At 35.4% G+C, this 13,895-nt stretch overlaps 1 protein-coding gene across 3 annotated transcripts in view; it reads right to left on the bottom strand.

Moving 5' to 3' along the window:
* Positions 1–13,895, bottom strand: part of AGTPBP1 (ATP/GTP binding carboxypeptidase 1) — a 173,639-nt gene that overhangs the window by 83,022 nt on the left and 76,722 nt on the right. For 2 of the 3 annotated variants that reach the window (XM_081236170.1, XM_081236172.1), the window contains exons 12-13: positions 9,062–9,159; positions 3,990–4,106 (exon numbers count right to left, since the gene is read on the bottom strand). In XM_081236170.1, the coding sequence (XP_081092296.1) occupies positions 3,990–4,106; positions 9,062–9,159 (215 nt within the window). The remainder of the gene's footprint in view (positions 1–3,989; positions 4,107–9,061; positions 9,160–13,895) is intronic. The other variant, XM_081236171.1, reaches the window with a different exon arrangement.

Raw genomic sequence — 13,895 nt, 5'->3', positions numbered from 1 at the left:
CCGCTGAGCCTGCACGTCCGGAGCCTGTGCTCCGCAACGGGAGAGGCCACAACAGTGAGAGGCCTGCGTACAGAAAAAAAAAAAAAAAAAAGGTGGAAAAAAAAAAAACTAACTTCAATAAAAGGTTCAATCTGAGGGAATTCCCTGGTTGTCCAGTGGTTAAGAATCCACCTTCCAATTCAGGGGACGCAGGTTCAATCCCTGGTCAAGGAACTAAGATCCCACATGCCACTATTGCTGAGCCCGTATGCCTCAACTAGAGAGCCCGCACACTGAAAACTATAGAGCCCACGTGTTCTGGAGCCCGTGCGCCACAACTAGAGAGAAGCCTGCACGCCACAATGAAGAGCCCATGCACTGCAAGGAAAGATCCTGCATGCCGCAACTAAGACCCAACACAGCCAAAAAAAAAAAGTTCAATTTGAAAGGAGGAGAAATCAATATACACTTATACAAAATAAATAATAAGCCTCCAAAACTATGTAACAAAAACTGACAGAGCTGCAAAAAGAAACATATTTGCAATCATAATGAGAAATCTTTAACACACTTTTATCAGTAATTGATAACATAGGAATAAAATCCATAAGGATAGAAAAGAGCTTCTAAACACAATTAACAATCTTGTCCTATTAGGCAAATATACAACCATGACTAACTGCAGCAGAGTTCTTTCCAAAGACATGAGAAATAATAACAAAAATTGACCATATTCAAAGTTATAAGCCTCAAAAATTTCAGAAGATTATAATCATAAAGGATATGGGCTCTCATCCTACTACAATATGCTAGAAGTCAATAAAAAGATAAACAAAAAATTGGAAATTAAAAAGCCAATCTGACATTACCAATGAATCAAAGGAAAAAATCATAATGGAAAAAAAGTTTCAAAACAAAGAAAATGAAAGTACTAAATTTCAAAACCTGTGTGATGCAACTAAAACAGTAATTAGAGGGAAATTTATAGCCTCAAAATGTAAATATTAGAAGAGAAGCTGAAAATTACTGGACATCTATCTTAAGATGATATTAAAAAGAGAGAGAGAGAGAATGAAAGCAGGAAATATCAAGACATGGCACTGTAAGCATATCATTTAGAAATATGGGGATTAACTTCAAAAACATACAGAAAGGTGATTGTAGGAAACAGCAGATAGGAAGGAGACTACAGTTTTTCCTGATTAGACTATGTAAAACTATTTGCTCTTTAAACTTTGTCCATGCATAACTTTAATAAAAATTTAAAACCAAATTAAAAAGAGGGGAAAGAGGGGCTTCCCTGGTGGCACAGTGGTTGGGAGTCTGCCTGCCGATGCGGGGCACACGGGTTCGTGCCCCGGTCTGGGAGGATCCCACATGCTGCGGAGCGGCTGGGCCCGTGAGCCATGGCCACTGAGCCTGCGCGTCCGGAGCCTGTGCTCCGCAGCGGGAGAGGCCATAGCAGTGAGAGGCCCACGTATCACACACAAAAAAAAGAGGGGAAGGAAATAAACATAACAAAAGTCCATATGGTAAATGTCATCATGCTACCAGAGATGTATGAAAACAGAGCTGTGAAAATGCAGGATTTTGACACTTCTAATATTCTGCTATCAAGAAACAAAAGAAAATAAAACTATACTTGTCACTACAAATAAATAATCATAGCTTTAAAAGCATGCGTAAGGTCCCCTTAAAAAGTCTGTTGCTAACTACTTTAATAATTCTTTATGTGGACTTCAAATGCACTCATTCTGCCTCCGTCAGGCCATTGAATAGTAGCTTTAACACATCTGGAAACAAAGTGGGTGGTGTTCAGGTAAAAACAAACACATCAAGTAATTTTAAGCTTCAGTGGTTGATGTTGAAAGTGAGATGCAAATCCAAGTGGAAAAAGTCATAATCAAAATTAATTCCATTTCTGATTAATATCTCATGATCTGCCATCTCATATCATTGTATCATTTGATACAATGATAGCTGAAAAAAATTCTTTCAAACACTTCCTATTTAGAGCCAACCAAATATTTTTAATTCTCAAAAAAACATCACTTAAATATCTCTGCCTATACATAGTTCCAACACACACTTAAAAAATTAGAGACTAAAGTGTTTGAACAGTGAGTTCCTCTGAAACTGAAAAATGAGAGAGTGCCAACACAATTACTTTAGAATGATTTTCCAATTACGTACATAGAAGAAAATGTGCTATTTCCTGCAATATATACTATATACATAGAGCTAACTATTCTACTTTAAGCTTTAAAAATATGGCCTTAATAAATATGTACTATCTGAAATACTGGAAGTAACTTCTTTTGCTTAAACACAGTAAAAAGGGGTAACTCACTTGGGAAGAATCCTCAGAGCTCTTAACACTCAGACACACCTGTCTTTACCATCTGACCCTGGTCACACCAAGTCAGGCCAAAAGTAGGAGTCTGTTCTAGGAGCAGCCAAACTAAAGGACAAGTTGGCCAGCTCTTCAAAGGTGCCAAGCAGGAAACCATCACGGGTGGCCTATTCTGGTTGTTGAACTAATAGGCAAACGTACAAGTACTCATCAACATAGTCTACAAGAAAAGAACTGGCTTGTGAAATAATGAGAATCAAAATCCTGACCTTAACACCTATTAAAAAACTAGTCATCTCTATTCCCACATCAAAACTCCTACAGTTTTTACTCACATTATATAATTCTTATATGTATACAAATAGAGAAGAAAATAGGTCATTTCTTCACAGAATAATCAATTCCTTCCCCAAACCCCTTCCACAATATATTTTTCTGCTTTAAATTGGCAGTATTTGTTATTTCTGGGGTTTTATTTTAAAGTGGTTCTTAGTTGGGCACAAAAGTGTGAAAAGAGCAGCCAGATACTTCCGGTAGGTGGCATGAAAGAAAATCACCCTGTATCCTTTCCCAAATGCCTCTTCTTGTCTTCTTCTTTTTCTTTGACAAATAACCTCTCCTTCATTCCTGCCCTCTTTCTACTACCCCTGATTTCAATGTACCTTCCAACATACCCCAAATCTATGGGGAGTACCAAGACACTGGGGGAGGGGGAGAGGGAGCAACTTGCTGCTTCTTCTATTGCATCCAAAAGCTCATTAGTTCCCAAAGAGAAACCTGAATAATTAGAACTGTGAAATGTAAACATTAGCTAGCAAGTATTTCTCTGTTTTTATTTCTCACATATAGCTTCACATTTAAGTCTTTTTCTTTGAGCAACCAGGAATTAAGTGTGTGAAACTTGGCAGGGCAGGGGGGAGAGGGGAAGGGGGGCGGTTGGCAGCAAGAGCTAAATAAATCTAAGATTATCAGTTCAAACCCTTTATTTTACAGTTTAAGATTCTGGGCAGTTTCAGGGACTTACTCAAGAACCCACCACAAGTGAGTAGCAGAGTGAGCGTAAGAAACTATATTTACTACTAGCCATCAGTTCAATCAGCTTTACTTGCTGTGCAATCCAAGCTGAATACTATATTCTAGTAAATAAATGAGGGTAAGAAATGTTAACAAGAAGTCACTGTCCTTATGAAGCAACTTAGATTCAAAGACTTCCAGTTGTCCTCTTTCCCCGACCTTCCATGCTTATATGGTGACTATCAGGAAAAACAATTCAACGAGCATAGACTATGTTTTTAATTAAGCATTTTCTCAGCTCTCATCTCCCCTCAGTTGAAAGCAACTGATAAAAATAAGGCTTTAACATAAGATTCTGAAATGCCACTTTAAAGATTACTTTTAAAAAGAATAAAAAACGATGTCAATTAACTTGATAAACAAAAATGATTAAAAAATTTTAAAGCTAGTCCAAAAATTAAATGGCTTAGTCCCCTCGTTTTACCGACAGCAATTTGTAGCTCAGAATGCTGAAATAACTGTCCAATGTCACTCAGAAAAGCAACACTACTTTCATTTTTTAGAAGTGAAAACCGTGATGATAGGTCTAAGAAAAAAAGAACTTTTTCTTAAAATTAGTTAAGATGCTGAATTTTCTGTATACCTGAAAATCATCAACGAGCTCAGGGAAAAGGTGTTCATACATTTTAAGTTCTTCTATTGTTCGTCCTGGTTCTTGCTGGGGTTTTAGTTTGTTAATATCTGTTTCAATATCATCATTCTGAAATAATAAAAATGGTATGTCACCAATTAAGAAAAATGAAAACTTACAAAATACATTTCAGATTTAAAGCTTTCCAAATTATTAATTACATGTACATAGAGAATAATCACTGCAGAAAGGTTGTATTAATTTCATTGTAAATTAAAATTTGCTTACATTTTTTGATTGTTGTTATTGTTATTTTGATTGTTATGTTGTGTTTTCTTTTTATCAAAGATTATCCTAACATAGCATGGTATGTAGGCTCCTCAAGATAGAAAAACTAACATCAAGATCGAAACTAAACTATGTTCCCCCCCAATCTCCCCAACTGCCATCGTTTTGCTCAGATTAAAGGGCAGTAAACTAAATTGAAAAACGTAAGTATATGATGGTGGTGGTGATAATCAAAATAACTAACTTTTATAGAGCAATGAAAATATGTGACGGACTATGCTAAGGATTTTACATAATGATCTAATTTAATCTGCATAAGAATACTATGAAGCAGATAGTATCATGACCTCCATTTAATTAAAGAGGAAACTGAGGTACAGAGAGGTTAAGTGGCTTGCAAAGAGAGGAGCCAGCATGTGAAATCACTAATCAGTGATTTCAAAGAATACACTGTTAGTCAATATAACGCACTGCCTCAAGAGCGACTAATGGTTATCACGCACCCTTAGAAAAGCTCATTACCACCATTCAGTCTGTTTTTCAGGGAAAAAAAACAATGAGGAGTGGAACAACAGCCAAAAATGATTTCCATGTCCCTTCAGGAAAAAAAGAGGGTAAATGTAAAGAAATATGACCTCGGAGGAATAGGATATTTATCCAGGATTAATTTGATCTGTGTGTGTACAAAGAGCTAATGTACATCATGATGGAAAGACAAGTGTGAGTTACCAAGCTATTTTCTAGGACCCTCAACAACTCTGGCCTTACACAAATACAAATCCATCATTACCTTCACTGATGGCTAAAGAGAGATAAAAAGACCACTTATTAATTTTCAATTGGTATTCATCTTCAATTTTATATTTATCTTACTATCAGAGTACTTATTTTTCAGACTTAAATTCATTCTAAGTGTCAATCCTTAAAATGCTTTATATACATGTACCTGATTATATTTATATATTGTCATATTAACACATAATTTAAAAAAGAACAATATACTATATATTTCTCATATTTCATATTCAGGAATTTAGCTATTATTTCTTTAGCCAATAAAAAGATTTTCCCCATTGCCATAAATAATAAAGACTGGTTTTATTTAAAGTGTATCATATTAATTACTGTATCATAATTGTGTAATTATTATTACATGAATGTATAATTTCATATATCCTTAAATTATACACTGATGAACCAAAAAAATGTAACTTTCTTGATAGCATCTATTAAAGTAGATAATACTTTCAAAATAATAAAAAAATTTTTAAAGGTATTCCTTACTCTAAACATACTAGTAGTTCAATATTCATTATTATTTTATGAAGATATAGCTTTACAAAGTAGCTATTTTAAAAATTAAAAAAAAAAATTTCCTGTAAAACAGGCACAGTGAGGAAAGAAAACTATACTTTGAGAGGTCAATAGAAAGAAATTTTGTGTTTTGGTTTGGGGAAAAACAAAGATAAAGAGCTCCTGACACACTCAGAAGAAATAAACCTCCTACTACTCCTTAAAGTTCTTCTAAAATTAAGGAGAAAAAAAAAGAATACATTGAAGCTTATATACTGACAAGTCCTGGCAATCTGGAGACGACTCTTCTACAACAGAACCTCCAGGTTTCTATAAATGCTCCAAACTCTGAAAAATCTGGGGCAAAGAGAATTGAATCACTATGGTGAGGAAAAAACAGTCTCTATGACTACAGTCACATTAGAACACAGATATTATACCCACTACGATGTAGCAGGTTCACCTAAAGCATGAAAAAAGTGATGTGATTTAGATAAAAAGGAAAAACTAAGGAATGTCCAAATGTAACAGACAACATGAGTAAGAAGCAGAGAGTGGTAAAGAAGAAAAATAAGATAACACAGCTCAGCAGTGTCAAAGAGCCAACAATTCTGTGGCCCTTGAAAAAAAAGTAATATTTAGCAGAGCAGAGTGGTAAAGAAAGCAAACATTCACACTGGAATGCTTTATTCTGCATCTTGGTCCCACCTCTTATCAGCTACACCGATAACCTTTCTGTACCTTTGGTTTCTAATTATCAGCCCTGTAAAGCACAGGTAATAATACCACATACCTTATAGGATTACTATCAGGACTTAATGGTTACTACAGGCATACCTCGGAAATATCTCAGCTTCAATTCCAGGCCACCACAATAAAGCAAATGTCGCAATAAAGAGAGTCAGATGAATTTTTGTTTTCCCAATACATACAAAAGTTATGTTTATACTATACTGTGGTCTATTAAGTGTTCAATACATTGTCTAAAAAAACAATGTAAATACCTTAATTAAAAAATACTTCATTGCTAAACACTTACAATAGTAACATCAAAGATCACTGATCACAGATCACCATAACAAATATATTAATAATGAAAAAGTTTGAAATATTGTGAGAATTACCAATGTGACACAGAGACATGAAGTGAGCCAATGCTGTTGGAAAAATGGCACCAACAGACTTGTTCCACACAGGGCTGCCACAAACCTTCTTCAATTTGTTAAAAACGCAGTATCTGCTAAGCTCAATAAAGGGAAATGCAATAAAACAAGGTATGCCTGTATATGTAAAGTGCATGGACTAGCACAGGATTAACTGTTCAATAAATTCAATCTATTATTTTTTCTTATTATTATAACTGCTGTGTTAAGGTAAAATGGGGAAAATGTGAGCAATCTCGAATACACCAGTGAATAATGCTGCCAATAACTGTATATTTTATAGATGTGACTGTCAAAAAAGGCAAAGAAATATGTGGAAATGTTCTAAATTAAAGGAGACTTAATAGACATGACAATTAAATGCAATACCTGATGCTAGATCCTATACTGGAGAAAGAAAAAAAAATCTTTTAAAAGGGATTAGATCAGCTGACAAAATGGAATGTGGATGGTAGATTAGATAAAAATGATATATCACTATAAATGTATTAAGTTGGTAATTGTCTTGTGGTTATGTAACAGAATACAGTCAGTCCTCCGTATCCACAGGTTCCCATTCCTCAGATTCAATGAACCATGGATTGAAAATATTAAAAAAACAAAACTCCAACAAGTAAAACATGAATTTGCAGCACGCCAGCAACTATATACACAGCATTTACTTTGTACTTACAACTATTTACATAGCATTTACATTGTATTAGGTATTATAAGTAATCTAGAGATGACAAAGTATATGGGAGGATGTGTATAGGTTACATGCAAATACTATGTCATTTCATATAAGGAACTTGAGCATCTGTGGATTTTGGTATCTGAGGTGGGTCCTGGAACCAATTCCCCCTAGGACACTGAGAGATTACTATATCACTGTCCTTAGAGGAAATATACACTAATTTATTTAGGGGTAAATGACCATGATACATAATATACGAAACTTATCCCCATACGATTTTTTAAAAAATTTTAAATATGTATTCATGCATACACACTGACAATTTCCAAGCAGAAAAATTAGAATCACTGTTATAAATTCCTATTGAGTTCTATTTCCCTGCCAATCTCCATCTTTACATCTGTAGCAGTCACAACAGATTTTTTTTTTTTTCGGTAAGCGGGGCTCTCACTATTGTGGCCTCTCCCGTTGCAGAGCCCAGGCTCTGGACGCACAGGCTCAGCGGCCATGGCTCACGGGCCCAGCCGCTCCGCAGCATGTGGGATCTTCCCGGACCAGGACACGAACCCGTGTCCCCTGAATCGACAGGCGGACTCTCAACCACAGCGCCACCAGGGAAGCCCACAACAGATAATTTTAATGAGGACCCTGAGCCATGAAGAATAAATTACACTCAACATACTTTGTTTTTAATACACATGGAAACATACATAAAAGAAAGGTTTCCATCGAAATACAAAACTTTAAATTATAAACTTAATATTAATCTAGGAAATTTTACTATCTCTAAACACTCACTTCCCAAAGAATCCAAACAGTTGATTTTAATATACCTCCTGTTATCTAAGGAACACTTTATATGCAGAATATAAACTCTTCTAACTTGGATCCTACCAGTTCTTTCACCATATCAAGTCCAGAACCACCAATACAGTTACCCCAGATTTTTTGCCTTGAACACCAGAGCCTGCACTGTTTTTCGTCTTTGTAGCTTCTTGAGGCCAGGATGCATTCCATCACGTTGTCTAGACTGGCTACCATGACAATTTCGCCAAAGCTTGCCTTGGTGATCACATCTGGTGATAATAAAACTGGTTCTACATCTGCTATTAAGATAGAAATCTCCTTCCAGTATCTTAGATTCTATTTCCAGAGAGAGTCAAATACTCAGTGTACCCCAACTTTGATGTAGCATTTCAAGACAAAAAGGCCCAAGCAGACAAGAGTCAAATGAACCCCCTGTGCCCCAAAAGGCATTAAGCTAAACAGTTGAAAAATAGGAGTTAAGATGTTTTTCTGCAGATACTAAAATGGCCCCCTCTACCACTTAACAAAGCAAAACGGGTTGCCACCTAAGAGCCTCAAAAAACACTTTCCTTCAACCTTAGATTTCCTTAGACTTTAAAATCTAAGTCAGAAAGGTTAGATAAAATCTTCCTTGTCAGAGACAGTGAAAATAACTTCTTTTAAGGCCCTTTTCAGACTAATGTATTCAAAGCAACATTATTTTCCTTTCAATAGCTTAGTGTCCATAGTCACCCATGATAAAATGATGTGGACAAAACAAATTAATCTACTGTTAGCTATACATATCTACCCAATCTTTGTCCTACACCTGTGAATACAATTTATAAAGTTGACTAAACACAGAAATTTATACCAACCTTAAAATTTTTATCTAGGTCATCTTCATTTTCGGTTTCATTTTCAGCTTCTAAATCAATATCATCGTTGTCATCACTTTCATCTACTACGTCATCCACTGTGATACAAAATGTGCTATAAGTAGGTCAGAGGTAAGCATTCTATAACATGCACATCCAAAAGTAGAATGTTATATATATATATATATATATATAAAACACTGGTATTTCAATCACTAATGGAAAAGTAAATGAAATTTCCTTATAAAAAATGTCTCTAAGGTTGTTCCAGGTGTTGAAAAACCTATGAGATGAAGTGAAAGTACTTCAAAATTTGGAAAAGCACTCTAAAAATGTATGAGCTTTTTTACTAATGTTATCAAGTTCTAAAAAATTAATAATGTCTTACGTTGCAACAGCCTGAATGAAACACCTCGTTTCCTGTTTATGATAAATTTCAATAACTCTTTTCATCCATTTGCAATTCACTCCCCATTTATTTCTTTCATTGACTGCCATGTACCATGCACCGTGTTGTGTGCAGGGAATTTTTTAAAAGATGTGTAAATATAGTCCCTGCCTCAGGGAGCTTATGAAGTTAAAGAGAGAAAGAGCAAAAAATAATTATAATACAAAAGGTCTACACTAATGAAGGCGTATACTTAAAAATGCCATGGGAATGGAATAATAAATGCAAACTGCCTGGGGCCAAGGTTATTAGTGATCACTTCACAAAACAGGTAATAATTAAGCAGTATCTTGGAGAAAAATATAGCAGCTTTCTGGGTGAACATAAGAGTGTGTGAGTGTGGCTTTTAGGAAGAAGAAATGATAATGTGAAAATAAAGAATTTAAATTATATATTTGGAAAATAAGTTAATCGTGACTTAACTTGTATGCTTGAGAAAGTACTAGGAGAAGCAAATAAGAATGAGAAAATGAAGGGTATGATAGGCCAATTAGTTTAGATTGTCATCCGATGGAAGATAAGCACTGGGGATTTTAAAGAGGAGAGTGATTTAACTTACATTTTTCAAAAGATCACTCTGGCAGGTATGAGAAAGGGAGCATATATATGGAGGGGGACCAATTAACAGAGGAAAAGACAATAACTGTCTGGACCAATATAGCAGTAATGGGGATGAAGAATGAATATGCATTAGAGAAAAACCCAGGAAACAGAATGCAAAAGGACATGAGGACCATAGAGGTGGGGGACACAAGGAAAGAAGAGTAAAGGAGTATTCTGGGAGTACTCAGGTAAGCAAATGAGTGCATTAAAACAAAGTAGAGAATATTTTTAAAGGACATTTTTCTAAAGTTTGTTTTTATTTTTTGACTCTATTGAGGAATAATTGACAATATAACTGTATATATTGAAAGTGTAAAATGTGATGATATATGGTAAAATGGTAAATCATGGTAAAATGTATATATTGAAAGTGTAAAATGTGATGATATATGGTAAAATGGTAAATCATGGTAAAATGATTATCAAGATGGAGATAATTAATACGTCCATCACCTCACATGGTTAACTGTTAACACTTTGTGTATGTGTGTGTGCGTGTGCATGTGGTGAGAATACTTAAGACTTACTCTCAGAAACTCAATACACAATGCCGTACTATTAACTATAGTCACCATGCTGTACATTAGATCCTCAGAACTTAATCTTCTTAAAACTGAAAATGTATACCCTTTGACCTTATTACCCCATTTACCATTCTCCCAGCCCTTGGAATCCAACTTTCTATTCTGTTTCTATGAAATCGGTTTTCTTTTTTTTATTCAATGATTCCACATATAAGTGATACCATACAGTATTTGTCTTCCTCTGCCTTGCACATTTCACTTAGCATAAATGCCTACCAGATTCATCCATGTATCCATGTTGTTGCAAATGGCAGCATTTCCTTTTTTTAATTGGCTGAATAATATTTGTATATATGATATATGTACATCATATATATGAATCACTTTTCCTTATCCATTCATTCATGGAAAGACATTAAGGTTGTTTACAAATGTTGGCTGTTGTAAATAATGCTGGAATAAACATGGGTATACAGATATCTCTTTAAGATAATGACTGATTCCTTTGGGTATATACCCAGGAGTGGGTTTGCTGGTATGGTAGTTCTATTTTTAATTTTTTGAGGAATCTCCATGTCGTTTTCCATATTAGCTGTACCATGTTACATTCCCACCAACAGTGTATAAGGGTTCTGTTTTCTCCAAATCCTCGCTATTTGCTCTCTCTTCTTTTTTATAATAGCCATTCTAAGAAGTGTGAGGTAATATCTCTTTGTGGTTTTCGTTTGCATTTCCCTGATTATTGATGTAAGGCACCTTTTCATTATCTACTGGCCATTTGTACATAATTCTTTGGGAAAATGTCTATTCAAGTCCTTTGCCCATTTTTAATTGAACTATCTTCTTTTGTACTATTTGGCTATGTGAGTTCTTTGTATTTTTTTGATATTAAACCCTTATTAGATATATGGTTTGCAATTATCTTTTCCCATTCTGTAGGTTGCCTTTTCAATATATTGTCTCCTTTGCTCTGCAGAATCTTTTTAGTTTGTTGTAGTCCCACTCATTTATTTTAGCTTCTGTTGCCTGTGCTTTTGTTATCTTACCCGAGAAATCACTGCTAAGACAAATGTCAAGGATCTTTTCCCTTAAGTTTTCTTCTAGGAGTTTTATAGTTTCAGGCCTTATATGTAAAGTCTTTTATCCATTTCAAGTCAATTTTTGAGAATGGTGTAAGACAGGGGTCCAGTTTCATTCTTTTGTGGATACCTAGTTTTCCCAATACCATTTATTAGAGACTGTCCTTTCCCCATTGTGTGTTCTTGACACCCTTATCAAAAACTAGTTGACCATAATATGTTTGGGTTTATGACTGGGCTCTCTAATCTGTTTCACTGGTCTATGTGCCCTGCTTTATTTGAGTACCATACTATTTTGATTACCATAGCTTCATAATAGCTTGAAATCAGGAGGTGTGATGCCTCCAGCTTTCTCCTTCTTTCTCAAGATTGCTTTGGCTATCTGGGGTCTTTTGTGGTTCCATACAAATTTTAGGATAGTTTTTGTACTTCTGTGAAAAATGACACTGGAATTTTGATAGGGATTGCATTGATTCTGAAGATCACTTTGGTCAGCATGAACATTTTCATATTAATTCTTCCAATTATAGAATACAGGATATCTTTCAATTTTTTTGTGTGTCTTCAATAACTTTTAACAACGTCTTATTGATCAGTGTACAGGTCTTTCAATTCCTTGGTAAAACTTATTTGTAAGTACTTTATTGTTTTTGATGCTATTGTAAATGGGATTGCTTTCTTAATTTCTCTTTCAGATAGTTCATTATTAGTGTGTAGAAATGCAACTGATGGTTTGTATATTAACTTTGTGTCCTGTACCTTTACTGAATTCATTTACTAGTTCTAACAGTTTTTTGGTGGAGATGTTACAGCTTTCTATATATAAGATAATGTCATCTGCAAACAGAGATGATTTCATTTCTTCCTTTCTGACTTGGATGTATTTTCTTTCTTTTTTCTAGCCTAATTGCTATAATTAGGATATCTAGTACTATGCTGAGTAAAAATGGTGAGAGTGGGCATTCAGCTTTTGTTTTTCTGTTGAACTCTTTATCTCTCATTTCTGAAGGACAACTTTGATGGGTAAAGTTTTTTAAAATTAATTTATTTATTTTTGGCTGTGTTGGGTCTCCATTGCTGCACGTGGGCTTTCTCTAGTTGCAGCAAGCAGGGGCTACTCTTCATTGCGGTGAGCAGGCTTCTCATTGCGGTGGCTTCTCCTGTTGCAGAGCATAGGCTCTAGGTGCACGGGCTTCAGCAGTTGTGGCACGTGGGCTCAGTAGCTGTGGCTCACGGGCTTAGTTGCTCCGCGGCATGTGGGATCTTCCCAGACCAGGGCTTGAACCCGTGTCCCCTGCATTAGCAGGCGGATTCTTAACCACTGCACCACCAGGAAGTCCCAGGTAAAGTGTTTTTGATTGACAGTTTTTTTCTTCAAGCAATTTGAATATATCATCCCACTCTCTCCTGGCCTGCAAGGCTTCTGCTGAGAAATCTACTAATAGGCTTATCAGTATTACCAGATAGGTAACAAGATTTTTCTCTAGTTGCTTTCAAAATCCTCCCTTTGCCTTAAGAGCCTGATGAAAATGTCTTGGTGAAGATCTCTTAGGGATGAATCTATTTGCAGATCTCTGAGCTTGTGCACCTACATAGCCATATCTTCACCAGATTTGGTAAGTTTTCAGCCACTATGTCTTTAAATAAGTTTTCTGTCCCTTTCTCTCTTCTTCTTCTTCTGAGATTCCCATTACACAGATGTTGTTTCACTTAATCGTGTTCCACTATTCACATAGGCCTTCTTCACTCTTTTTCTTTCTGATTTCTTTTTCTCCTCTGACCTTATAATATCATGAGATCTGTCTTCGAGTTCACAGATTCTTTCTTTTGCTTGATTGAGCCTGATACTGAAGTTCTCTATTGCATTATTCATTGTATTCTTCAGGTCCAGAGTTTGGTTCTTCTTATGATTTCTTTCTCTTCATTGAACTTCTCAATTTGTTCATGTATTGTTTTCCTAAGTTCACTGAATTGCTTCTGTCTTCTCTTGAAGTATCTGAGCTTCTTTACTTTGAATTCTTTTTCAGATAACTCACAGACCTCCATTTCTTTAAGTTCAGTTACTGAAAAGTTACTGTGTTCCTTTGGCAGTGTCATGTTTCCTTGCTTTTCCAGGTTTCTGAAGGTTTTGTATTGATGTCTGCACATCTGAGGATGCAGTCAACTCTTCCAGCCTTTTT

Source organism: Mesoplodon bidens, assembly GCF_964165515.1.
Source record: "Mesoplodon bidens genome assembly, chromosome: 6".
Classification (NCBI taxonomy): Eukaryota; Metazoa; Chordata; class Mammalia; order Artiodactyla; family Ziphiidae; genus Mesoplodon; species Mesoplodon bidens.
The sequence above is the reverse complement of the archived record's forward strand: the minus strand, read 5'-3'. Positions and strand labels throughout refer to the sequence as shown.